This window comes from Hypanus sabinus, unplaced genomic scaffold (genome assembly GCF_030144855.1).
Source record: "Hypanus sabinus isolate sHypSab1 unplaced genomic scaffold, sHypSab1.hap1 scaffold_553, whole genome shotgun sequence".
NCBI lineage: Eukaryota > Metazoa > Chordata > Chondrichthyes > Myliobatiformes > Dasyatidae > Hypanus > Hypanus sabinus.
Genome location: NW_026781414.1, coordinates 16,774 through 43,981, shown reverse-complemented (window position 1 = coordinate 43,981; position 27,208 = coordinate 16,774). Strand labels below are relative to the sequence as shown.

At 44.5% G+C, this 27,208-nt stretch overlaps 1 protein-coding gene across 3 annotated transcripts in view; it reads left to right on the top strand.

The window, feature by feature from the left end:
* Window positions 1-25,204, top strand: part of LOC132389384 (zinc finger protein 16-like) — a 28,032-nt gene extending 2,828 nt beyond the window's left edge. Inside the window, exons 2-4 of one of the 3 annotated variants that reach the window (XM_059961909.1) lie at window positions 2,772-2,948; window positions 13,571-13,696; window positions 22,627-25,204. In XM_059961909.1, the coding sequence (XP_059817892.1) occupies window positions 23,152-24,291 (1,140 nt within the window). In that variant the 5' untranslated portion in view covers window positions 2,772-2,948; window positions 13,571-13,696; window positions 22,627-23,151 and the 3' untranslated portion in view covers window positions 24,292-25,204. The remainder of the gene's footprint in view (window positions 1-2,771; window positions 2,949-13,570; window positions 13,697-22,626) is intronic. The other 2 variants (XM_059961911.1, XM_059961910.1) reach the window with 2 other exon arrangements.
* The last annotated feature ends 2,004 nt before the right edge of the window (window positions 25,205-27,208 follow it).

Sequence of the window (27,208 nt, the reverse complement as noted above, 5' to 3'; positions counted from 1 at the left end):
GGGATTGGGAAAGGGTCCTCCCCTCCTGGGTCAGGAAGCCAGGGATCAGATCACAGTCTGCGGGCCGAAGATATCGTTTTCCCATCAGTGCGTATTGAGACCGATCCCGAGTGGGGAGATCCAATGTTAGCCGTGAGTGCTGAACTGAGGGCCAATTACTCATTTATTTTCCTATTATCTGGGCTCTTCAAAAATATGTAGATGTCACTTAATCTGCATTGAACGATCCAAACCAGGAGCCCAGGCTGTTTATTTTCACAGAGTTGAAATGGGAGACCCACCAACAGGTCACATGAGGCTGTTTAACACAGATCTACCCCGCCCTCTGGTTTGTGACTCAAGATCATGTGGTGTGCGGTCAGAGTCCCCGTATGTGAGGTGATGCTTCCTCCATGTTGTGTTGGGGAATCTGATGTTGGCCACTGAGTCCCGTTAACTTCCCCCAACTTGTCTCACTTCCTGAGCCTCCTCGCATTTGTCTTTGAGCTTTTTGGCTGTTGTGTCTTCTCCCGGACTGGGGTGGGTGAGGAAGGAGAATGTACCAGGTTGTGGGGATCTTTGATTTCACTACCTGCTTTCCTGAGGGACTGGAAAGTCCAGTGTTAGAATGGTTTCTGTGATGTGCTGATCTGGGTCCAAAGGTCTCTGCTGTTCCTCACAGTCACGGGCAGAACAGTTACCATGAAAAGCATGAAGTGTCTGAATGGGAAAATTTCTATGGTGTGTTGATAAAAATTTGGTGAGGGTTCAAAGTATATATGGCAAAGTTCTTGTTGTTTTGTTCTAACTTTGTCATTTTAAGATCCTTTATACAGTAGTGAGTACTATTAATTCAGTATCTGTGTATTGCTGGAGAACCATAATTGATCGTCCTTGATTTCTTCTCCACCTCATTCCATCTGCTCATTCCCTGCCCATCTTGTTCAACCTCTGTCCAGTCTCTCTCCCACCAACTTCAGTGACATGCATCAACTATCTGGGTCAACCTTGGTCCACCCTGTGTCACACCTCTTTAGTGATATATATCGGCAATCATTCTTGGCTTCATTGTGAAGTATTCTTTTACACCTTCGGCCTTGCTGAGTTGTTTCCAGAATCAGTTTTTGTCAGCTGGAAAGCCAGAGGCTCATCAGGTGCCAGTTCTGTTGTGCATTGGTGTGGAGTCCTGTTTTGTGAACTGTGACTGCCTGACACACTTCATCATATTACAGTCAGCAAAGAGTTCTGGGAGAGTTGGTGCTTGGGCTCTAGTCCTGTGATCAGCATTCCAGGGAAATGGAACTGCTGGTGTTTTGGCTTTGACTTTGCTTAGTGCTTCTACAGAAGGGGCTGGATGGATGTCCTTCTTCGAGCAGCTGGACATTGCTTGTGGGGAAATCCTGGATTGCACTACCCAGTGTGAGATGTGGGGACAATGTGTGAGACTCTCAGGGTCGGTGAGTGGCAGATTAAGCTGTGTGACTCTGTGAGGTTGGGTCCTGGGATATCATAGTTTTTGATCCAGGGAAAGTGGACCCGGGGATCGAGCTGTTTGGGCTTGTGAGGTGTTGATCGAGTATTTCTCGTCTGGGATCAGATGTTTCTTTCTGGAGTTCCTTTGGAAGCAATGACTGCCAGTCTGAGGAGAGGATGAGTTCCCATTCCATCCTCACAGGGAGAGGCTGTGAGTAAATGGGCTGTTCCGTGTTTACAACAGTAGAGATAGACCCTGAGTTTGGTGTTCAAACTATGCTTCGAAATCCCCCTTTCACTGTCATCTGTCTGTCACTCGGTGGAAATCAGGCAGAATCTCAAGTTGCTGGAGATCTGCAATAAAAACTGAAAATGCTTGGTCATTCTGACAAAACATTATTACCCTGAATTGTAAAGTTTGTTCCTCTCCCAAAGCTGTTCCTTACCTACTGAGAATTTCTGATAATTCTAGTTTCTTTTTATTACATTTACCTTGGAATGGTTTATATTTCCAGAAATTAACCTGGAAATGGAAATGGCTCATTCTGTGCTAGTAGAACAATAGAGAAATCTCAACTTACTCTGTAAATTATCCTGGTATCAATTTATCTCTTATTCCTGGAAATGTGTTCAGTACAATTGCTGCTTGTAAACATGGTTTCCAAAAATAATCTCAGGAATAATCATTGTTATGTATGAGGAGCATTTGATGGTTCTGGACCTGTGCTCAATGGAGTTCAGAGGGACATTGGGGAGTTGTGGGAGGGATGTATGGATAAGTAAACGCACAGAATGCTGAAAAGCCTGGATACAGTGGACATGGAGAGGATGTTTCCATCAGAAGTAGAGTCTGTGATCTGACAGCACGGTCTCAGAAAAAAGATGCTTCCCTTTAAAACTGAGATGAGAAGAATTTTTTGGCTAAAAGATGTCTGATCTGTGGAATTTGTTGCTGCAGAGGTTGGTTGAGGCTGCCATTTTGTATATTTATGACACAAAGTAATATATTCATGATTGGTGAGTAGCTCAGGGTTACAGGAGGAAGGCAGGAATATGGTGTTGGAATAAAAATCAGCCATGGTAAATGGTGGGGCAGACCAGATGGATCAAATCACATAATTCTGTTCCTGACTGTATGATGGCTCCTCCTTGTCCCATATCGTTTTGTGATGTGTGAGGGACAATAAATTGTTCACTGCGATCATTATATCTGCCTTCAATGTTTAAATTTCAGTGAGTTTTGTTCTTAGTAACATTGAGCAGAAATGTTTGGTTCTCCTTTTTAATGTTAACATACTTCATTATCTCTCTGGTTAAAGTTAGACCTGCGGTGAGAAGTTTATTTGAAGAAAAACCCCAACTGGAAGCAAACCACAGCTGAAGACGAGAGAACAGCAACAAGTGAATTGGCCCGAGGACTGAGAACAGCAACTGGAGAGAACAACTCTGCATCAAGAGACTCGGATTTCCCAGTGATTCAGTCAGGAGAAAGTTTGGTGAGTCTCATTTACTCAAAAACATGTCCTTTGGACATTACATACCTGTACAAGGGAAGGTAGGAAATAGCTGGAGTGAGACTGAATGTCCCCAGAAGAACCAGTTATGCTTCTGTCAGACCCAGTTGCAATCAGTCCCGGTCTGGTGATGTGCTTCCAGCAGCCCAGCCCTTTAAAACCACTCCCATTCTGTGGAAGTTGAATCCAGATAAAGTCACTCAGAGACCGTATGGTACAAACTCTTTGTTCCAAGCACCCGGGGCGTACTCAGTTAGTCACTCAGACAGGAACAGACTGTGAATGCTACCACCCTATCCACCAATTCCCCTTACACAATAAATTTATCTGTCCAGATACTCCCCCACACAAGACTGGATGGAGCCAAAGTTATTTACTATGACAGCCCCTAAAGACAAATTACAAAATAGTCATAATGGCTCACACACACAGAACAGACAGAAGCTGTCCTATCTCTACACATGAGTGCACAAGGAGATAAGCATCCTGAAACCGTAGCTAGCTACCCTCAAGAAGAAATATGGCTCAGCATGGCTTAGTACATCTGTTGATCATCAGCAGTTTCTTTCAGAAAAACAGGCTGTTATAGATTAACGAAGTGTTAACCCTTTTACATACTTTATCATTCCCTTCTTTAGATCATTACATGATCAACAAAGCAGTAACTTTTTTACAGAGAAAACAACTGAGTACAGCTTTGACTTCTCAGTGGGGAAAAACAACATACATCAGTAATTATAACAATGATATGTACAACTTTTAGGACATAGGATTAGGACTATGCCCCACATATTACCTTACAGGCCTTTGAAGATCACCATTTCAACCCTTCGGTGAACCCGTGTAAACCCTGCCCTACTTTCTTGATGCTGTCAGTCTCCTTGACAGTGTGCTTGGAGAGGGATGTAACGTTAGTAGACTCATCAGGGATATAGGTGCTGCATTCTGTGTCAATAATAGCACAGGTTCCCCCTTTCTCAGCTAGGATAAAATCTAAAGTCGTACGATTCTGTACGACTGTTTGCCAGATTGCAATCATTTCAATGGATGTTTCTGTTACTTGGGCCTGTGTTTCTGTCACAGGGCCCCTGCAGCATTGTGGCCAGCTCCTGAAGTTCTTATAGCCAAATTGATTATCTCTCATGAATTTCTGGCTACGCTATAGGAGAGAAAAACTATCATCAAAAATCGCTCAGTCTCAGTTATTCCTCTCGGCTGCTGGGCTCCTGCAGATATGGCCAGGATGCATGTTTCCCAGCGTAGGAAGTTCCGCTTGGTGGGGCCCTGAGACACCATCCCTCAAAACACTGACAGCCACGGTCATCACAGACTGGACAACAGTTCCTCACTCTCTTCCCCGGGTGTTATTTGAAAAAGCCCAGGCAGATAGTTCCTCACTCTAGTTGAGCAGGATTACTGACATTTGAATCATACTTTTACCATACCGAGGAATTTCAGCACAAACCCAGCAGGCCTCTGGTTCTACCTGCTTGGCATAGGTGTGACAGAGAGACAGAAAGGTGTTAACATGGGGGCCCCTGGGCGCTGGGGTGAGCCCTCTTAAAGACATAAACACGAGCAGCACCGTTACGTACCCAATTGGTTTAAATGAACCAGCAGCTATAGACCACACCTGGAGTCTGGTTTTGATGTTAAAACCACTCTCTTTATTCGTATCTACTTATAATATAACAAATTAAGCAAAATAATCAAAAGTTAAAAAGTGTTATGAGTACACATACGTGTAAATATAACTCCCAAACCTTTGAGCTCAGGGAATACCAAGCTTAAAGTCTTGAGATGGTGAACTATGAAAGTTCAGTTCAGCCATGGAATAAATGACAGGTTAACAGTCGCTGTAGGTTCTATCCGTCGTCGTTCTAAATCTACATACAAATTATCGCCAGAAGCAGCTTATCACAGGCGTACTGTCTTCAGAAGGAACTACCACACAAGCAAGGGTTGACACACAGGTAGATTCCACAAGGTACTCCCAATCCAGATCCAACACACAAAGTATTACCGACAGTGATTTCCACAGAATATCCCTTCTCACTAGTGGTTACCACATAACACACCCGAATCCGGCTAAGGGTTAACAAAAGTGGTAGCCGCGAGATACTCCAACAACATCCCCATATGGATTATACGAATTATCACCAACAGTGATTGGTCACAAGGGTACCTCTTCAAGTGAATTACCACACCCAGGCAAGGGTTAGCACAAGTGGTCCTCACAGGATACTCCCAAGCCAACAGATCCACTCCAGTGGATCAAAGTGACAATCACACATTCAGTACACGCTGGATCAATAGTCAACCCACATTGTGGGCATAGTAGAGTCCAAATAGTGGCCTTTGGCCACTAGGTCCTTTGTTTCGAACCTTCCATCTTCTTTCTTTCTCTCCGGCTGACTGTGTTTGTGACTGTCCTTGCTTAAATAAAACAAACTGTGAGCTATATAAACACAAGCTGCGAACAAGTGTAAACATGCTGCATAGTCAAATAGTTCTGCCCCCCTCTCTCTCTTAGTAAGAATCAAACAGGAGAATATTAGTTCCCTTCGGGGTTGATCGGGATTCGAAAGTCGGGTCCCAAAAATATGTCGAAGCTCGTCACATTCGATTTCGGTCATTGTCAGGCCAATCCATATTATTTGTCTTAATAATGTTGGCTAACTTAGTTGGTAAGCATTGGAGCAGTAAGTCATTAATAATGGGTATTTGTCCCTCCAGTTTAAAGGCTTGGTCTCCTGTGAAACTGCCGTAGCAGGCCACAAATCACATCCACCCATTCACGCTCCGCTTTTAGCGGCTCCCAACCTTTGGCATTCCTTCTGCAGTACATACCTCTATCCCATTCCATTATTTCTCCAACTTGCTGATAATATACTGTTCCACTTTAAACGTATGTCACATCCGGAACTTTTTCCAGTTAGCCGAGGATTTCCTTCCACGCCGCTGTGCGGTGTTGGGAAAACATGTACAAGGCAAGTTACAGCAGTAGTTTGCCATTGCCTTCTGCTGGGTGAATTGTTTTGTTTAAGAGATCACCAGCTCTAACCCAGCACGGATGAAAGTGTGCAAGGGAGTTGGCTGGATTCGAACTCAAGACCTCTCGCCTCAAAGTCCAATTCTGAAGCCAGTAAGCCATCAGTGGCATAGCTGGCAGACTTCCATTTTACATCTGCCTTTTCCTTCCATTCCCTTTTCAATGATTTCCACTTCTTTCCTCAGTTCTTTTTCCATATCAGATTTACTGCTTGTTCTAATGAGGTAATAACCCAGGCTTCCCCTACCCCCCTCAGTCCGTGGCCACATTTTGTTCCCCAATTTCTTACTCAGTGCTATACTAAACATTTGAAAATCTTTTTCCTCGTCCGGAAAACTCTCACACAAAATTGTGTCGGGCTGCTGCTGGCACACTCGTATCAATCGACTGCAATTGACCGATTATCTCTAACTAATTTATCAGGCACAAGGCCTCCTGCTCAATTAACAATCTGATAAATTTACCCAGCAGGCACCTCCTGCTCAATTGATGAATTTACCTGACATGTCTGCTTCCTGGCCACTTAGTAAACTTTATCCAATACTTCCTCCTGCCCACTTAGTAAAAATTTTGCCTACCTTATACTAGTCTCCTGACAGATTTTTTTCCCGATCCTGTCAAGGTATGTGACCAGCCTTGGGCAAGGCACCATACATCCAAAGGAACTAACAGTGAGCGGCAAATGTAAAATACCTATTGGGCTCCCGGTCAGTCCCCACAGTCCCCAGAGTGGTTCAGCTGCTTACTCAGCCCGTCTGCTCAGTGCTCTGTAGATAGAGATCCTGTTTGTGATGCCAAATGTTAAAGCTGAATCTGAATAAAACTCGAGATACAAGCTTCTTATTGACACCACAGTTTATTGCACATACTTCTGCAGGAGTTTGAGCCCCAGTTGTGAAAGGGAAGGCACGTAAGCACTGCCACTATCTGACAAGTCGTCTGACTTAGGTTACAGCCGTATATTTATACATAGTACACCCCATGCATCACTATTTCAAGATGTTATTTGAACTGGTATGCCCACCAAGTTTGTTGGTGCAAATCTTAATTACTTAGATAACAGAGTTTGTTATATTGAGGTTTTAATTATGGATGGATGTACTGTCCAATCCTTATTCCCTTTGCAAAGCCCTGACTTAATTACAAACAGATGTTCATTCCTGTCCTTATCAGTGAGTCCTCTGCCCCTTACTCAAATGAGGGTAGAACGTATAATGGTATCTAACAACGGTACAGTATACAATGTTATCAGCTCTCAGTGTGCCTCTCTGCAAGCCACAGAGAACTGGCAATGAGCTTGGCTGAGCTAACCACTGAAGACAGTGTTTACTTCGGTTCAAATATTCCTATTCAGTCACAATTATTCTTTTAGCCAGAGGTTACATAGGTTACATAGGTTTTTTGTTTATATATCCTCAATTCCTCAGGAGGGTTCAGGGGAAATATTTATGTCCAATATAGAAACTGGTATTACCTGTGTGTATTGAAGAATGAATTAGGAGAAATTGTTATGGGAAACAGGGAAATGGCAACAGAATTTAATGCGTACTTTAGATCTATCTTCACCAGGGAGGACACAAGAAATCTCCCAGATGTATGGATGGGCCAGGGTCATAAGATATCAGAGGAATTGAGGCAGATTGACATTAGGAAAGAAACTGTGATGAGTAGACTGGTAGGACTGAAGGTTAATAAATCCCCGGGTCCAGATGGTCTGCATCCGAGGGTTCTGAAAGAGGTGGCTCAGGAAATTGTGGATGCATTGGTAATCATTTTCCAATGTTCCTTAGATTCAGGATCAGTTCCTGAAGATTGGAGAGTGGCTAATGTTATCCCACTTTTCAAGAAGGGAGGGAAGGAGAAAACGTCAGTCGTGGGGAAGATGCTTGAGTCCATTATTAAAGACGAAATAGTGAAACATCTTGATGGCAGTAATAGGATTAGGCTGAGCCAGCATGGGTTTTCCAAAGGCAAATCATGCTTGACTAATCTGTTGGAGTTTTTTGAGGGTGTAACAAGGATGTTAGACGAGGGTAAGCCAGTGGATGTTGTGTACCTAGATTTTCAGAAGGCATTCGATAAGATGCCACATAGGAGATTGGTGAGTAAAATCAGAGCTCATGGCATTGGGGGCAGGGTTTCAACATGGATAGAAAACTGGTTGGCAGATAGAAAGCAAAGGGTAGCAGTGAATGGGTGTTTCTCGGACTGGCTGGAGGTGACAAGTGGGGTACCACAGGGCTCTGTATTGGGACCACAGCTCTTTACGATTTATGTCAACAATTTAGATGAGGGCATTGAAAACTATATCAGCAAGTTTGCTGATGATACTAAACTGGGTGGCAGTGTGACATGCGAAGAGGACGTTAGGAGAATGCAGGGAGACTTGGATAGGCTGTGTGAGTGGGCAGATACTTGGCAGATGTCATTCAATGTGAATAAATGTGAAGTTATCCACTTTGGAAGCAGGAACAAGAGGGCAGAGTATTGTCTGAATGGTGTAGAGTTAGGTAAGGGAGAAATGCAAAGAGACCTAGGAGTCCTAGTTTGTCAGTCAATGAAGGTGAATGAGCAAGTGCAACAGGCAGTGAAGAGGGCAAATGGAATGTTGGCCTTTATTACAAGGGGAATTGAGTTCAAGATCAAGGATGTCCTTTTTCATTTGTACAGGGCCCTAGTGAGACCACACCTGGAATATTGTGTACAGTTTTGGTCTCCAGGTTTAAGGAAGGACATTCTGGCAATTGAGGAAGTGCAGCGTAGATTCACTAGGTTGATTCCTGGGATGGCAGGGCTGTTTTACGCAGAGAGATTGGAGAGATTGGGCTGGTACACGCTGGAATTGAGGAGATTGAGAGGGGATCTGATTGAAACATATAAGATTATTAAGGGATTGGACAAGATAGAGGCAGGAAATATGTTCCAGATGCTGGGACAGTCCAATACCAGAGGGCATGGTTTGAGAATTAGGGGTAGGTCATTTAGGACAGAGTTAAGGAAAAACTTCTTCTCCCAGAGAGTTGTGGGGGTCTGGAATGCACTGCCTCGAAAGCCGGTGGAGGCCAATTCTCTGGATGCTTTCAAGAAGGAGCTAGATAGATATCTGATGGATAGGGGAATCAAGGGATATGGGGACAAGGCAGGGACTGGTTGATTGATAGTGAATGATCAGCCATGATCTCAGAATGGCGGTGCAGACTCGAGGGGCCGAATGGTCTACTTCTGCACCTATTGTCTATTGTCTATTGTGACAATGCAAGAGGTGCTGGAGAATTTGCAAGTGGAAAGACTTGGAGTAATCTTTGCAAACCTGACTTTTTAAAGAATAATTTAGCAAGCAAACCACATATGAACAATGTGCAAAAGCTCTGGTGAGATGATTCTTCATTACTCGTTACAGGCCTGCTACATAGTGTGTGTGAGAGTGCAGATGAATTCCATCAAACCCGGGGGATATCAAAGTATTTATCGACAGTGATTTGCTCGCTGTGAAAATGATTACCTCTCTGTATAAAATTCACTGTGCACATGTCACTGGGTAAAAAAATGCACGGTACATGATTTATGTGCACACTGGTCATTACAAATTAGAGGGGACATTGTGGGAAATTGGGGAGACCTCCAGTGTCCCTTATGCCCCCACCTACAAGGTGTGCATCCAGCTGCAGCTTGTAACCCTGCACTTTAAGGAGTTGGAACTGGAAATGGATGAATTCCGGATCATCCAGGAGTTGGAGCAGGAGATAGATATGACATGAAGAAAGGTGAGTTACACACAAGGTGCAGGACACAGAAAACTGGGCGAGAGTCAGGAAGCGGAATAAAGTTAAATAGCCATCACAGAGAACTCTTGTTGTTATCCCACACAACAACAGGTGGAACACTTTAGAAACTATTGGGGTGGGGAGGATAGATTACCTGACAGAGAAAAGTCAAAGGGGTGATAGTGAATTCATTAGTTAGGGGAACAGAACAGGAGGGGACTGATATCCTAGTGGTAAGGCTTGCTAGTGCTAGTGTGGGTGGAGAGTGTGGTGGTTAAAATAAGTTGCTGGGGAAATGGGAGCCAGAATGACAGAACAGATAGTGGAGAGGGTGAATTGAATTGAATTGACTTCACAATGTACACTAGAAAGGCCACTCGGCCCATCTGGCTCCGGCAGTGTTTCTGTTCCATATCAGTATATCAAAATCTACCCCTGCCGTTCCTCTCTCACTCTCGCTGAGATGACAGGCTGCAACTAGTTACCACTCCGTGGGATAGGAGATTTCTCTTGAATTTCATAGAATCATAGAAATCTACGACACATTACAGACGCTTTGGCCCGCAATGTTCTACCGACTATGTAACTTACTCTAGAAATTGCTTAGAATTACCCTCCCGCATAGCTCCATGTATTTATTAAAAGACCCTATTGTATCCGCCTCTACCACCGTCGCTGGCGGTGCATTCCACACAAACACAACTCTTTGCTTAAAAATCGTAGCTCTGACATCTCCTCTGTACCTACTTCCAAGCAGATTAAACCTATTCCCCCTGGTGTTAGCCGTTTCTGCCCTGGGAAAAAGCCTCTGGCTATCCACGGTACCAATGCCTCTCATCATCTTATACACCTGCATGAATTTCCTCCATGATTTTCTCCAGGCTGAACAAGAGGATGAGCTCACGGTGGTTGTGACGTTGTTCAGGGCTCCGGACGAAGTTGGTTAAACTCCTTCTTCCCCGCTCTTTTCAATTTTTTGGGTCATTTTCAAGAATTTTAAAGGATTGTGCCTCAGACAGCTGGGTTGTTGCAATTGTTACCTACCAGCAGCAACAGATCACTCATGGAGTCTGGTTTCGATGGTAAAAACACTCTCTTCATTAGTATCTACTCCAAATCTAAAAGATTGAACGAAAAATACAGCAATTAACTGTGTTATGCGTATATATAGCTCCTAAACTATCAACCTTGGGATACAATGCTAAAAGTCTTCAGATGGTAAATTGGAAAAGTTCAGTAATCCACGGAATAAGTGAGTGAGAGGAGAGATTTGTAAATCCTCACGGACACGTAGAGAGAAGGCAATTACGAAGAATTCCACACACATTCCACGCTGGGTAAACGAGAAAACAGTCGCCGAAGATCTTATCCGTCGATTAGTTCCGAAATCCACTTAGAAAGATCACCAGGTGACAGTGACAGTGACAGGAATATCGTCAAGTGGTTACCACAGAACACCCTGATTCCAGGCAAGGCCCAACAAAAGTGATACCACAGGACACTCCAACAAATCCACACATATGGATTATACGAAGTGACAGCCAGACATCCGTTGTGCACTGCGTGCCGATGATCAACCCAATCTTTTGGGCGTAGCAGTGACAAGCTGAAGTCACTCTCACTCTCACTCTCTTCCTCTCCCTCTCGCTCTCTCCCCCTCCCTCTCCTCCCTCTCTCCCCTCCCCTCTGTCTCTCTGTCTCTGCTGCAGCGCGTTTGTGACGTCACAGCCGCGCCTCCCTCAGGCACTTAAAGCGACACTCACTCCGCTGTATCTGTCAGTTCACCAGCGCTTGAATGCCACCAATCCTTGAATGTGGAGGCGGAGATGCTGGAGAAGACAGCGCCCCACTCGCTACAAGGAGAGCTCGAACATGTGTCCATGCCCGTGATCTGATTGGATACATCGCCATGACGTTCAGAGCACTGTGACGTCTTCACTGGCTCTCATTTTGGAAGGGATTCAGTCGGCCTTCGCAGATACACCAACAGCTTCCCACTGGGAAGCGGCCGTTCACTTGCTCCGTGTGTGCGAAGAGACTCATTCAGTTAACCCACCTTGTGATGCTCCGGTGAGTTCACAGTAAATAGAGGCCACATTTCTGTCCGGAGTGAGCAAAGAGTTTTACTCACTCATCCCAGCTGCTGCAACACCAGCAACTTCACATCAGGGAGGAAGTTCAAATCAGCTCCGTGTTAAATGTTTCACCATCACGGTGACTGAAGGCAGCTGCAGGTTCATGAGGGACTGTTACTGTCAGATTCTGCAGTTCTTGCGGCTGCTCATCGCACCCAGGACTGAACCCTGGTCACTGAGCATTGGAGGAGTCTGTTCTGCTGATGTTAGCCTTAAACTAGACTGGCGTTTAATATTGTGGATCTGTGACAGATAAATCACTTCTGTATCAAATTCCGTTTCTCACTAGAGAAGTCCCTGCCGATGTCTCTGTTCCATATCAGAATATCAAAATCTACCCCGGCCATTCCCTTCTCACTCACCCTGAAATGACAGGTTGCAACTAGTCACTACTCTGTGGGAGGAAGGATTTCCACTGAATTTCATAGAATCATAGAAATCTGTAGCACATTACAGATACGTTTAGCCCACATGGTTGTGCCGACCATGCATCATTCTCTAGAAACTGCCTAGTATTACCATACTGCATAGCCACCTATTTTCCTAAGGTCCATGTACCTATCTAAGAGCCTCTTAAAAGGCCCTATTGTATCCGCCTCTACCACCGTCGCTGGCAGTGCATTCCACGCACACACCACTCTTTGCTTAAACAAAACTTAGCTCTGACATCTCCTCTGTACCTACTTCTAAGTAGCTTAAACCTATTCCCCCGCGTGTTAGCCGTTTCAGCCCTGGGGAAAGCCTCTGTCTATCCACACGACCAATGCCTCTCATGACCTTATACACCTGCATGATTTTCTCCGGTTTGAATAAGACGATAAACCCACTGTGATTTTGACGTTCTCTCCCCCCTCTCCATTCTCCATTCCTCCCCTCCCCCTCTCCCCTTCACCTCCTCCCCCCTCCCCTCCTCCTCTATCTCTCCCCTTCTCCCCTCCTCCCCTCCTGTCCTCCACCTCTCCTCCCTTCCCCTCCCCTCCCCTTCTCTCTCTCCCTCCGTTGGTGTTTCACGTCACAGACCCACCTCACTCAGGCAATTAAAGGGACACTCACAGTAAACGAACCTGCGGTCTCCTAACACAATGCACCTCTAAAGTCTGACAGCAGATTAGCGAGTGAATCTTCGATGGTGTAGAGTCAGAAACCAAAGAGCTGCCAGATTGAGTCAGACTTTAGGGCTGCAAAGAGGAGGAAGAGGAATCAGACCAGCAGGATTTGGCAGCAAAAGAAAGATTAGAAACATTTGGAAACTGGTTGATCGAAAAAAAAGGTGGTTAATTTCTGCAAAATACTGGTGGCAATCAACAGTCAGGCAGCAATTGTGAAGAGCATAAAAAGGCAACGTTTAGACCGAGCCCCTTCAGCATGCCTAGCCTGTGTACTCCGCTGCTTAGTTGCTGCTTGAACTGCAGAGTTCCTCCAGCATTTTGTATGTGTGCGTCTCTGTATTCCCAGCAACTGCAGAATCTCCTGTGTTTTATAACTGCATTTTACTTTGGCATTAGATACACATTGATATTGAGTATATTGCTTATGGAAACCGCTTTCTGCGTTAAAACAGCTGCAGATTTTTCTATACACACGAAAAAAATGAGGTATGGACTTTGAACCGGTGCTTGCAGAAATGTTTAATGGCATTGTGATTACCCATAGGACCATGCGTTAAGAATTCTGCCGGCGCTGAAGCGCCGATGAAATGTGCAGGCATCAGGCTGAGGACGTCCCCGAGTATCACGCATGCGCGCAGTGCACAGAAGGCCTTGAAAATGGCGGCTACAGGTAAGAGCGATTCTCCGTGTTTTTATCTTAAACACCGACTTCAGAGCGATTCCTGTGAAATCCGGAGACCGTGGCCAACAATCCCGGGACAGTCCTGCCCTCTTCCCTCTCTCTCAGCCCCACGATCCGTACACGGGCCCCGGGAAGCTTCCGGCTGATGAGGGAATGGGAACCGATGGATCTCTCAGACAGAGCTGAGCTCCAGCTATCTAAATGCAAGGATTAGGAACTCGGAGAAAGGGAACAAAATCTTTTACATCAGCAGTTGAGAAAATCACCTTTGTTCTACCTCCCATCACAAAGAAGAGGAAATCTGCAGATGCTGGAAATCCAAGCAACACACACAAAATGCCGGAGGAACTCAGCATTAGAACTCTTTTCCATAGATGCTGCCCGGCCTGCTGAGTTCCTCAGCATTTTGTGTGTGTGTTGTTTGTTCCACCTCCTTTTGTTCTGAACTTTTCTACAGGCGAGAACATGTTTTGACCCATTCTCTCTGGGTACATGATTATATCAGACACCTTTGCCCTGGGCAACAAGTAACTTTCACGTCAGAAATGTGCCAGACTCCAGTGAGACAGACTACTGCCCTTCCCTTCATATTCATTGGCATTGCCATCACAGAGTTCATCACCGTCTGTCATCTGGAGAGGGTTCAGGGGAAATATTTATGTACAACACAGAAACTGGTGTAAAAAAAATACACGGTACATGATTTATGTGCACACTTGTCATTACAAATTAGAGGGGACGTTGGTGGGAAGGAGGGGAGACTTCCAGTGTCCCTGATGCCCTCACCTACAAGATGTGCATCCAGCTGCAGCTTGTAACCCGGCACTTTAAGGAGTTGGAACTGGAAATGGTTGAATTCTAGATTATCCAGGAGTTGGAGGGGGTGATAGATATGACAGGAAGAGAGGTGAGTTACACACAAGGTACAGGACACAGGGAACTGGGTGACAGTCAGGAAGGGAAATTAGGTTAAATAGCATCACAAAGTACTCTTGTGGCCATCCCACACAACGACAGGTGGAACACTTTGGAAAGTATTAGGGGGGATTACCTGGCAGAGGAAAGTCAAAGGAGTGATAGGGGATTCATTAGTTAGGGGAACAGAACAGGAAGGGGACTAATATCCTAGTGGTACGGCTGCGAGAGCAAGTGTGGTGGAGGGGGGTGCTGATGTGGTTAAAATGAATTGTAGGGGGAATGGGAGCTAGAATGACAGGACAGATAGTGGAGAGGGTGAATTGAATTGAATTGACTTTCTTACATACATCCTTCATGTAAATGAGGAGTAGAAGTCTTTATGTTACATCTCCATCTAAATGTGTGGTGTAATTTATAGTAATTTATAATAAATAGTTTGTGCATAGAACAGTCAGTATAACATAGATATGCAATTGTATTAGCATGAATTAATCAGTCTGATAGCCTGGTAGAAGATGATGTCCCGGAGCCTGTTGGTCTTTTTGCTGTGATACCGTTTCCTGGATGGTAGCAGCAGGAACAGTTAGTGGTTGTGGTGAATTGGGTCCCCAATATCTTTTGGGCCCTTTTTCCGCACATGTCTCTGTAAATGTCCTGAATAGTGGGAAGTTCAGATCTACAGATGAACTGGGCTGTCTGCACCACTCTCTGCATGTTCCTGAGATTAGGGGAAGTACAGTTCCCATACCAGGCAGTGATGCAGCCAGTCACAATGCTCTGTAGAAAGTCCTTAGGATTTTGGGCCCCATCCACAACTTCTTCAACCATCTGAGGTGAAAGAGATGCTGCTGTGCTCTTTTCACAACACAACCGGTATGTACAGACAATCTGAGATGCCTGGTGACGTTTATGCTGAGGAACTTAAAGCTGTTCACCTTCTCAACCCCAGATCCATTGATGTCAAGAGGGGTTAGAGTGTCTCCATTCCTCCTGTCATCCACAACCGGCTCCTTTGTTTTTGTGACAATGAGGGGGAGTTTGTTTTCTTGACACCAGTCAGATGTTGTTCAGACCTCAGACAGAGTCAGCAATCAAATGGTTGAGCATGGTGCGATGAATGTGCTGAGCTGTGTATATCACAATGCAAGAAGCATCGGAGGAAAGCCAGATGAGCTCAGGACAGGGAATTATGATATTGTGGCCGTTATTGGGACTTGTTTACACACAACAGTCTGAGGGATTTAGAGATATTTGTAGAGAGATTGCAGACCATGCCAAGAAACAAAGGTTGTTCCAGTAAGTGATTTTAACTTTCCATATATTGACTGGGACTCCCATACTGTAAAAGGACTAGATGGAGTAAAGTTTGTCAAATGTGCCCTTAATCAGTACGTAGAATTCCCGACGTAGAAGTGTGCAATAAGCTGTTAGGAAATGATCCAGGGCTTCTGGTGACAGAATTTATTAAACATCATACCATGAGATTCAAAGTAAAGATGGAAAAAGAGAGGTCTGGACCACGGGTTGAGATTCTAAATTGGAGAAAGGTCAATTTTGATGGTATCAGAAAGGATCTGACAAGTGTGGTTTGGGACAGGCTGTTTCCTGGCAATGGAGTACTTGGTAAATGGGACTTGTTCAGAAGTGAAATTTTGGGGATATAGAGCTTGTATGTGCCTGCCAAAGTAAAAGTTGAAAGGTAACTGGTCCAGGGAACCTTGATTTTCAAGAGAAATAAGCCCCGGATATTTTGTTCCTCTAAATGCCTCAGACTGTTGGGTGCTACTGAGATCCAGTAATGACTACAAATCACAATTCCACACACTGAGCTCATCTGACTTTTTTGTTGTCATCTTCTGTTAGGTTCTAAAAGCTTCCAAATAGTTTTTGCTCTTTTGTTTGCCCTCTGTTTGACTTTTATGTTGGCTCTGGCTTCTCATTCCAGCCACTGCTGTGTCCTCAATGTTTTCACTTCTTTGGGATATATTGATCACTCAGCTCTTGCTTGCATTTGCCCTTTCTATACTCTCATGGTACTATATGCTTTTAACAAGTCGTCAATTCAATGTATAATTTCTTTGTGTATGCTTGGAGCCTTTTTTAGGTGCATATGATGATGAGGGGTATTGATCGTGTGGATAACCAGAGGTTTTTTTCCCAGGGCTGAAATGGTTAACACAAGGGGGCATAGTTTTAAGGTGCTTGGAAATAGATACCGAGGCAATGTCAGGGGTAAGGTTTTTTTTACACAGATAGTGGTGGGTGCGTGGAATGTATGCCAGCAGCGTTTGTCAAGGCAGATACAATAGGGTCTTTTAACAGCCTCTTGGATAGGTACATGGAGCATAGAAAAATAGAGGGCTGTGTGCGAGGGAAATTCTAGGCAGTTTCTAGAGTAGGTTACATGGTCGGCACAGGATTGTGGGCCAAAGAGCCTGTAATGTGCTCTAGATATCTCTGTTCTATGTGAAGGAGCAAAGCAACTTCGGTTATTCGCCAATCCTCTATTACCACCCCGTCACTAAAGATGACTTAATTATCTCTGCTGGGGCCCCTACAATTTCTGCTCTTGCCTCCCACAGGGTCCGAGGGAGCTCCTGGCCATACCCTGGGGATTTATCAGGATGGGTGAAAACATGCTTCCACCAATTCTGTCTGGCTACATAATGATATCAAACACCTTTGCCCTGGCCAACAAGTAGCTTTCACATCACAAATGTGCCAGACTCCAGGGAGACAGACTACCACCCTTAAAGGCAGTATTCCTTGGCATTACCATCACTGAGTTCACCACTTTCAGTCACCTGGGTGAGACTTCAGGGGAAATACTTATGTACAATACTGTGTGTATTGTGGTGATGCAAGAGTTGCTGGGGAATTTTCAAGTGGGAAGAAGAGGAGTGATATTTGGAAATCTGAAATTGAAAGCATCATTTAGCAAGAAAATCACAAATAGGTGGTTTGCAAAAGCTGTGGCGAGTAAATCCTTCATTAACCTGTTACATAGGTTGTGTGAGAGTGCTGATGAACTCAATCAAGACTCAACCAGAGGAGATTAAAGTTCTTACTGACAGTGACTTGCTCGCTGTTGAAATGAATACCTCTCTATATAAAATTCAGTTTGCACATGTTGTTGTCACTGGGTAAAAATTGTACAGTACAAGGTTTTTGCACACACTGGTCATTACAAATTAGAGGGGACATTGGTGGGAAGGCAGGGAGACCTCCAGTGTCCCTGACGCCCTCACGTAGAAAGTGTATATCCAGCTGCACTTTAAGGAGTTGGAGCTGGAAATGGATGAATTCCGCATCATATAAGCGTCAGAGGGTGTGATAGGTATGACGTGCAGAGAGGTGAGTTGTACCCAGGGTGCAGGACACAGGAAACTGGGTGAGAGTCAGGAAGGGGAATGAGGTTAAATAGCCATCGCCGAGTACTCTTGTTGCCATCCCCCACAACAACAGGTGGACACTTTAGAAACTGTTGGGGGGAATTACCTGGCAGAGGAAAGTCAAAGGGGTGATAGGGGATTTGTTAGTTAGTGGAACAGAAGTAGAAAGGGATGAATATCCTAGTGGCAAGGCTTGCTAGTGCTACCCTGTGGGGTGGGTGGTTAAACTAAAGTTGCAGGGAGGATTGGAGTCAGAATGACACAGCAGATAGTGGAGAGGGTGAATTGAATCGAATTGACTTTATTACTTACATTCTTCATACATGAGTTGTAGAAATCTTTATGTTACGTCTCTGTCTAAATGTGCAATGTGAAATTTATAATAGTTTATAATAAATAGTATGTACAACAGGACAGTCAGGATAAATAAAAGTACAATTGTATCAGCATGAATTAATCAATCAGAGGGCCTGGTGGAAGAAGCTGTCCCTGGGCCTGTTGGTCCGGGCTTTCTGGCTGTGGTACCGTTTCCCAGATGGTAGCAGCTGGAACAGTTTGTGGTTGGGGTGACTCTGGTCCCCAATGATCCTTTTTACACCGTGGCCCTTTTTACACACCTGTTTTTGTCAATGTCCTGAATAGTGAGAAGTTCACATCTACATATGCGCTGGGCTGTCCGCACCACTCTCTGCAGAGTCCTGCAACTGAGTGAAGTACAGCACCCATACCAGGCAGTGATGCAGCCAGTCAGGATGCTCTCAATTGTGCCCCTGTGGAAAGTTGTTAGTATTTGAAGCCCCATCCTACATTTCCTGAACCGCCTGCGGTGAAAGTGGTGCTGTTGTGCCTTTTTCACCACACAGCCAGTATGTACAGACCAGGTGAGATCCTCGGTGTTGTGTGTGCCAGGGAACTTAAAGCTGTTCACCCTCTCAACCCCAGATCCTGGGTCAGCCTGTCTCCATTTCTCCGGTAGTCTACAGCCAGCTCCTTTGTTTCAGTGACATTGAGGGCAAGGTTCTTTTTTTGATACCAAACAGATGTCATTCAGACCTCAGGACATGAAATTATGATATTGTAGCCATTACTTGGACTTGCTTGCGCCCAACAGTCTGAGGGATTTCAAGGAACAAATCTGTAGAGAGATTGCGGACTATGCCAAGAAACAAAGGTTGATAAAGTGAATGATTTTAACTTTCCATTTATTGACTGGAATCCTAGGCTGTAAAAGGACTAGATGGGGTAGGGCTTATTAAATCTACCTTAATCAGTATGTAAAATTCCCGATGTAGAAGTGTGCAATAAGCTATTGGTAAGTGATCTAGGGCGAGTGACAGAAATGAGTGTATGGGAACACTTTGTATCTACTGATAATGAGATTCCAAGTAAATACAGAAAAGCAGAGGCCTGGACCTCTCTTGAGATTCTAAATTGGAGAAAGGCCAATTTTTATGATATTTGCAAGGATTTGACAAGTGTGGATTGGGACAGGATGTTCTTTAGCAAAGGAGAACTTGGTAAGTGGGAGTTCTTCAGAAAGAAATTTTAAGGGTGTAGAGTTTGTATGTGTCTGTCAAAATAAAAGTTGAATGGTAACTAGTGCAGGGAATCTTGGTTTTCAAGAGATAATGAGGCCCTGGATATCTCGTTCCTCTAAATGCCGCGGACTGTTGGGTGCAACCAAAACTCATTAATGACAACCATTTCATAATTCCACTCCCGAACTCATCTGACTTTCCTTTAGTTGTCTTCTGTTGGATTCTAAAAGCTTCCTTATGGTCCTTTGCTCTTTTGTTTGCCCTCTCCTCTGCTTTTATGTTGGTTTTGGTTTCTCATTTAACCCACGGTTGTGCCCTGCTGCCTTTCCAATGCTTCCACGTCTTTGGGATGTATCGATCACTCAGCTCTCGAATTGCTCCCAGAAACTCCAGCCATTGTTGCTCTGTTGTCACTCCAACCTTTTCTCTTCCAAACAAGTTTGGCCAGCTTCTCTGTCACAGAAACATGGAGAAGTTCAGTACAGAAACAGGCTATTTGGCCCATCTAGTCAATGCCAAAAACATTTAATCTCTCTAATGCAACTACCTGCACCGGGATCATCACCCTCCATACCCCTACCATCCAGGTACCTGTCAAACTTCTCTTAATGGTGAAATCGAGCTCATAATCTCCACTAGTGCTGACATCTCATTCTGCACTCTCACCACCATTTCAGCAAAGAGCTTTTCCACATGTTCCCATTAAATTTTCACCTTCCCCATTTACCCATGACCTCTGGTTGTCATCCCACCCAACCTCAGTGGAAAAAGCTGTTTGCATTTACCCTATCTTTAACCTCATAATTTTGTTTACTTCTAACAAATCCTCAAAGCAATGTTTAATTTCCTTGTTAATGTTTAGAGCCTTTTTTAGGTGTATAAGATGATGAGGGGCAGTGAGTGTGTGGATAGCCAGAGGATTTTTTCCCAGCGTTAACATGGCTAACAGGAGGGGGCATAGTTTTAAGGTGCTTGGAAATATATGCGGAGGGGATGTCAGGGGTAGGTTTTTTACACAGAGAGTGTTGGATGTGTCGAATGCACTGCCAGCAGCGGATGTCGAGGCGGATACAACAGGGACTTTTAACACTCTCTTAGATAGTTACATGGAGCTCAGAAAAATAGAGGACTATGCGCTAGGGAAACTCCAGGCAGCTTCTAGAGTAAGTTACATAGTCGGCACAGCACTGTGGGCCAAAGGGTCTGTAATGTGCTATAGATTTCTATCATTCTATGAAATTCAAGGGAAATCTCCAAACCCACGGAGTGGTGACTAGTAGTGAATAGTGGGAAAGTTACTGGAACGTATGAGCAGGAACCGGAAATATAAGTATTTGGATAGATGTGGAATGATTAAGAATAGGCAACATGGCTTTGCGCAGGATAGGTCATGTCTAACCAATCTTATAGAGTCTCTCGAGGAAGTTATCAGGATAGTGGATGAAGATAAGGCAGTGGATGTTGTCTACATGGATGTTAGCAAGGCACTTGACAAAGTCTCATATGGGAGGTTGGTCAAGAAGGTTCAGTCACTCAGCATTCTAGATGAGACAGTAAATTGGATGAGACACTGTCTTTGGCAGAAGCCAGAGTGTGGTAGCAGATGGTTGCCTCTGTGACTGGAGGCCTGTGTCTAGTGGTTGCCACAGGGATCAGTGCTGGATCTGTTGTGGTTTGTCATCTAGATCAGTAATCTGGATGATAGTGTGGTTAACTGGATTAGCAGATTTATGACCACCAAGACTGGTGGTGCAGTGGACAGCGAGGAAGACTATCATGGCTTGCAGTGTGATTTGGACCAGCTGGGAAAATGGTTTGAGAAATGGAAAAGGGAATTTAATGCAGACCAGTGTGAGTTGTTGCACTTTAGTCTGACATACCAAGGGAGGTCTTTCACAGTGACTGGTCGGGCACGGAGGAGTGCTGTAGAAGAAAGGGACCGGGGAATACAAGTCCTTAATTCACTGAAAGTGGTATCACAGTTAGATAGTGACGGAAAGAAAGATTTTAGCCCATTGGCTTTCAAGAAACAAATACTGACGATAGATGGATATTATGTTGACTTGTAAAAGAGGCCTAATTTGGAGTATTGTGTGATGTTTTGGTCACCTACCTACAGGAAAGATTTAAAAGAGATTCAAAGATTTCAGAGAAAATTCACAAGGATGTTGCCAAGTTTGGAGGACTTGGGTTATAAGGAAAGACTGAACAGGTCAGGACTTTATTCTCTGGAATGTAGAAGATTGAGGTGAGATTTGATTGTGGTAGAGGGGCACAGATAGTGTCAATGCAAGCTGGCTTTCTCCACTGAGATTGGATGGGACTTCAACCAGTGGCCAGGGGTCAAGGGTGAAAGGTGAAATGTTGAGGGGAACATGAGGGGAAACTTCTTCATGCAGATGGTCATCTTGGTTTGGAATGAGCAGCCAGCACAAGTGGTGCATGCGAGCTCGATTTCAACATTTAAGAGGTTTGTGTAGGTACCTGGATGGTAGGGGTGTGGGAGGGGCAATTTAAATAGTTCAGCACAGACTAGATGGCCCAAAGGACCTGTTTCTGTGTTGTACTTTTCTACAAGAACCTGAAATATTACAAAAATTCACTCTAACCCCTTTTAACAGCTGTGCCGACCAACCATTCATCTCAGCACGAATTTTTTTATATGGTGTTAAAACTGTAGCACCTTAAGTTAATAATACATAAAAGAAAATCCCTGATGCACATCCACAAAGACAATTTGCGTGAGACTGTTTCAGTTACTGTGGGGCCAGGCACCCATACTGCTCAGCAGGAACAGGGAATAATACCAATGGAGAGAGTCAAACTGAGCCAAGGCACAGATTGGAGACGGCAGAAATACCCCATTCTTATAGAGACACGAAGAGCATCAGGGAATTGATGGTCATTCCAGATGCCAGCACTCTGCCCAGTCAGGAGATGATTTCTCTGTCCAACTTGGGTTGAACCTCACTGTAACCGTGTGATACCAAATCAAACCTTGGTAACTCAAGTAATCTCATCTGAAATGTTGTCCTAAACCCTTTGATGGATTTTGTAAATCTTTCCACAGGTTAAAAACGAGAAGGAATTTGTCGCCGGGAATCTCAAACACAACACGCTAGTTTTGCTGTCTCTGTCTGGATATTTAAGAAGTGGAGCAAGGGATTCACTCAATCATCATTCCTGCTCAGACTGTGGGGAGGGATTCACTCGATCATCCTTCCTGCTCAGACTATGGGGAGGGATTCACTCGACCATCCTTCCTGCTCAGACTGTGGGGAGGGATTCACTCGGTCATCCTTCCTGCTCAGACTGTGGGGAGGGATTCAATTGATCATTTGACCAAATAGCAAGCCAGTCATTTTACACAGAAGAAAGGCTGTTCACCTGCTCAGACAGTGGGAATAGATTCACTCGGTTATCACAATTGAATGTACATCAGCAAGTTCACACTGGGCAAGGCCATTCATCTGTTCTGTGTGTGAGAAAGGATTCAGTTGGACCTGTGGACACATCAGTCAGTTCACACCACACTGGGCAGAAGCTGGTGATCTGTTGAATTTCTGAGAAAGGATTCACTCAGTCATTTGACCTAATGGCTCACCAGCAAGTTCACACTGGGGAGAAGCCGTTCACCTGTTCAGTCTGTGAGAAGAGATTCACTCAGTCATCCCAACTACAGAGACATCAGCGAGTTCACACTGGGGAGAAGCCATTCACATGCTCAGAATGTGAGAAGAGATTCACTCAGTCATCCCAACTACAGAGACATCAGCGAGTTCACACTGGGGAGAAGCCATTCACGTGCTCAGAATGTGGGAAAGGATTCAGTGAGTTATTTAGCCTACTTAGACATCAGCGAGTTCACACTGGGGAGAAGCCGTTCACCTGCTCAGAATGTGAGAAGAGATTCACTCAGTCATCCCAACTACAGAGACATCAGCGAGTTCACACTGGGGAGAAGCCATTCACGTGCTCAGAATGTGGGAAAGGATTCAGTGAGTTATCCAACCTACAGAGTCATCTGCGAGTTCACACTGGGGAGAGGCCGTTCACCTGCTCAGACTGTGGGAAGGGATTCACACTGTCATCCCACCTACTGGTACATCAGCGTGTTCACACTGGGGAGAAGCCGTTCACCTGCTCAGTCTGTGGGGAGGGATTCACTCAGTCATCCCACCTACGGAGTCACCAGCGAGTTCACACTGGGGAGAAGCCATTCACCTGCTCAGTCTGTGGGAAGGGATTCACTTACTCATCCCACCTACAGAGTCATCAGCGAGTTCACACTGGAGAGAGGCCGTTCACCTGCTCAGTCTGTGGGAAGAGATTCACTGATCCATCCAACCTACAGAGTCATCAGCGAGTTCACACTGGGGAGAAGCCGTTCAGCTGCTTAGTCTGTGGGAAGAGATTCACTCGCTCATCCAGATTACTGGAACATCAGCGAGTTCACACTGGAGAGAGGCCATTCACCTGCTCAGACTGTGGGAGGGGATTCACTCATTTATCCAGCCTACAGAGTCATCAGCGAGTTCACACTGGGGAGAAGCCATTCATCTGCTTAGTCTGTGGGAAGAGATTCACTTGCTCATCCAGATTACTGGAACATCAGCGAGTTCACACTGGAGAGAGGCCATTCACCTGCTCAGAATGTGGGAAGAGATTCACTCGCTCTTCCACACTACAGAGACATCAGCGAGTTCACACTGGAGAGGAGCCAATTACCTGCTGAGAATGTGGGAAAGGATTCACTCAGTCATCCCAACTACTAGCACACCAGTCAGTTGTTATGAATCCCTAGGTTTTGTTTGCTGTGGACTGTCATTTTAAGAGAGAGAGAGAGAGATTAGGAAGGTGAATCAGTCTGACTTGCAGCTTGTTTACATCACTCCCAGCTTGTTCAGTTTTAACTGAGGACACAGACGCTCAGAGTCAGACGGAGATGAATGAGGAAAAATGGAAGGATCGAAACAAGGGAAATAGGTGCCAAGGGTCACTGTTTGGAATTTTCCTATGCCCACAAGTGTGGGTTAATTATCGATTCATTGTACATCGAATGTGTGGTTGTCACCTCGTTTGATCCATAGGAGTGGATCTGATTTGGGGTATCCTGTGAAGACCACTGATGTGTTACCCCTTGCCTGGGTGTGGTGTGGTAATTCACTTGAAGACGATATGCCTTGTGACAAGTCACTTTGGGTGATAATTAGTATGTGGATTTGGAAGGATGACAGATAAAATCTACAGTGACTGTTCTCTTGTTTTACCACCATGGAACCTGCGGAATTTGACATAATTGCCTTCTATCGACATTTACCCTGGATTACAAATATCTCTCTCATCAGATATTCCGTGGTTGAACTGAACTTTCATAATTTACCATCTGAAGACTCCAAGCCTTGTTTCCCCCTAGCTCAATAGTTTCGGATTTATACTTACACACATATATACACATAACACTGTTAACTTTTGTTTATCTTGCTTAAGTTACTATATTATAAGTAGATTCTAATAAAGATAGTTTTAAGATCAAAAACAGACTCCTGGTGTAGTCTCCACGAGGAAATCTGCAGATGCTGGAAATTCAAACACATACAAAATGCTGGTGGAACACAGCAGGCCAGGCAGCATCTATTAGGAGAAGCACTGTCAACGTTTCAGGCCGCGAACCTTCGTCAGGCAGTCTCAGGCAGTCCTGATGAAGGGTCTCGGCTGAAACGTCGACTGTGCTTCTCCTTATAGATGCTGCCTGGCCTGCTGTGTTCCACCAATATTTTGTGTGTGTTGTTCCAGGTGTAGTCTATTTGTGCTGATTCGTTTCTAAAGCATTACGATTCATAACAAAATTGGGGCCTGCATCTGGGATATGAACAGCTATGAGGGCATAGTCATTAATTATCGATTTCATTGGGGAAGTCCCTTTTGATTTATTTGTGTGTGGAAAATCAGCAGCGGATGCTGATTATTGTTTGGAAGCAGCAACCTCTGAGGCATTAGAGGATGCCAGACGGATTGAGTTGTTGAGTCTTGTTAGAAGGTTAAAATTTGTTATGTTGAAATTGACAATGAGGAGGGCACAGACGCAGAGGGTAACAGCTGAACATTATGTATCTGAGGGTGTGTTTAAAGTGGAGGACTTGGAGGTGTTTCCTGAAAGTAAACCTCGTGAGCTTGAGCTCCAGTACGAGTGAGAAAAATTAAAGATGAAGGCTGCAGAAAGGCAGGGGCAGTTTGAGGCTATAGAGGCAGAAAAACAGAGAGGAGGCAGAAAAATAGGGAGGAAGCAGAAAGACAGAGGCTATTCGAGCTGGAAAAGATACAGTGGTTGCAGCAAAGGGGTCTAGCGTTAGACTCTGGTGATGAGTTTGAGGCCAGTCAGGAAATTAAATTGGTACCTCCATTTGATGAGAAAGAGGTTGATGAATACTTCCAGCATTTTGAGAAGGTTGCTTAGAATTTAAAGTGGCCAAAAGAGGGTTGGTTCTCTTACAAAGGGGGAGGCTTAGCAAGCCTATTCTGCTTTGACAGTTGATGAAGCAGCTGATTGTGACATAGTGAAACAGGCTGTGCTCAAAGCTTATGAGTTGGTCCCAGAATCATACAGGCAAAAGTTTAGAAATTTGTGGAAATCTGTGAACCGGACGTATCTAATTTGCTTATGAGAAGTCTGTGTGTTTTGATCACTGGTGCACATATATGATGATATATATGATGATGATAAATAAATGATGATTTTTAATAGCTTGAAAGAGTTAGTTTTAATTGAAGAATTCAAAAAGTGTGTCCCTGATGACATAAAAATATATTTAGATGAAAAGGATGCTGCCACTTTGCAGGAGTCTGCTAGATTAGCAGATGAGTTTGCTTTAACTCATAAGTTTAAGTTTACCCAGAATAGGAGCTTCCAAAAGAGTAGCAGGGTCACCAGGGTAAACGCGAAATTATAGCTGGGACTAGTGACAAGTGTAAGGATGAAGGGAAGCAGTTGAAAGAGAAATATTCTGGTCTTGCTTGTTACTATTGTAAGTAAGCTGGTCATATGATGGCTAATTGTTCTGTCCTGAAGAAGAAAAAGGAAAAGGAGGCAGTCCCAAATGCCTGTGTTCAGTATGTTGAAGCACCTATAAACCCACAGGGTTCTGAACATTCTGTTGAGGCTCAGTTATGGACTGAGAGATCTGACCGAATTAAGAAGTAGTTGATCATTTTATGTTAAATGGGTTTGTATTAGTAAAGGAAGGGTGAACCCAAGAACCAGTGAAAATTCTTCAAGTTACTGGCGATTCTCAGTCACTTATATTAGACAGCATTCTAAAGTTTGGTGATGAGACTTAACACTGGTGAGGTAAATCTTATTAAAGGCATTGGGGGTGGCATGGTTTCTGTGCCGTTGTACAAGGTAACTTTACTGTCAGGGTTGGTTTTGGGACCTGTTAAAATCGGATTATGCTCCATTTTACCATTGGAAGATGTTGGTTTGCTGTTAGGGAATGACCTAAAATTGTTCCTGCAGTGCTATTGACAACTAAGACAACCGCTGACGACCCACAGATGGATTTTAACATTTATCCTTCCTGCGCAGGAACTCGAAGTATGGCTAAGAAGTCTGCCGATGCAGACGGTTCTGTGCAGCATGATTCTGATACCCA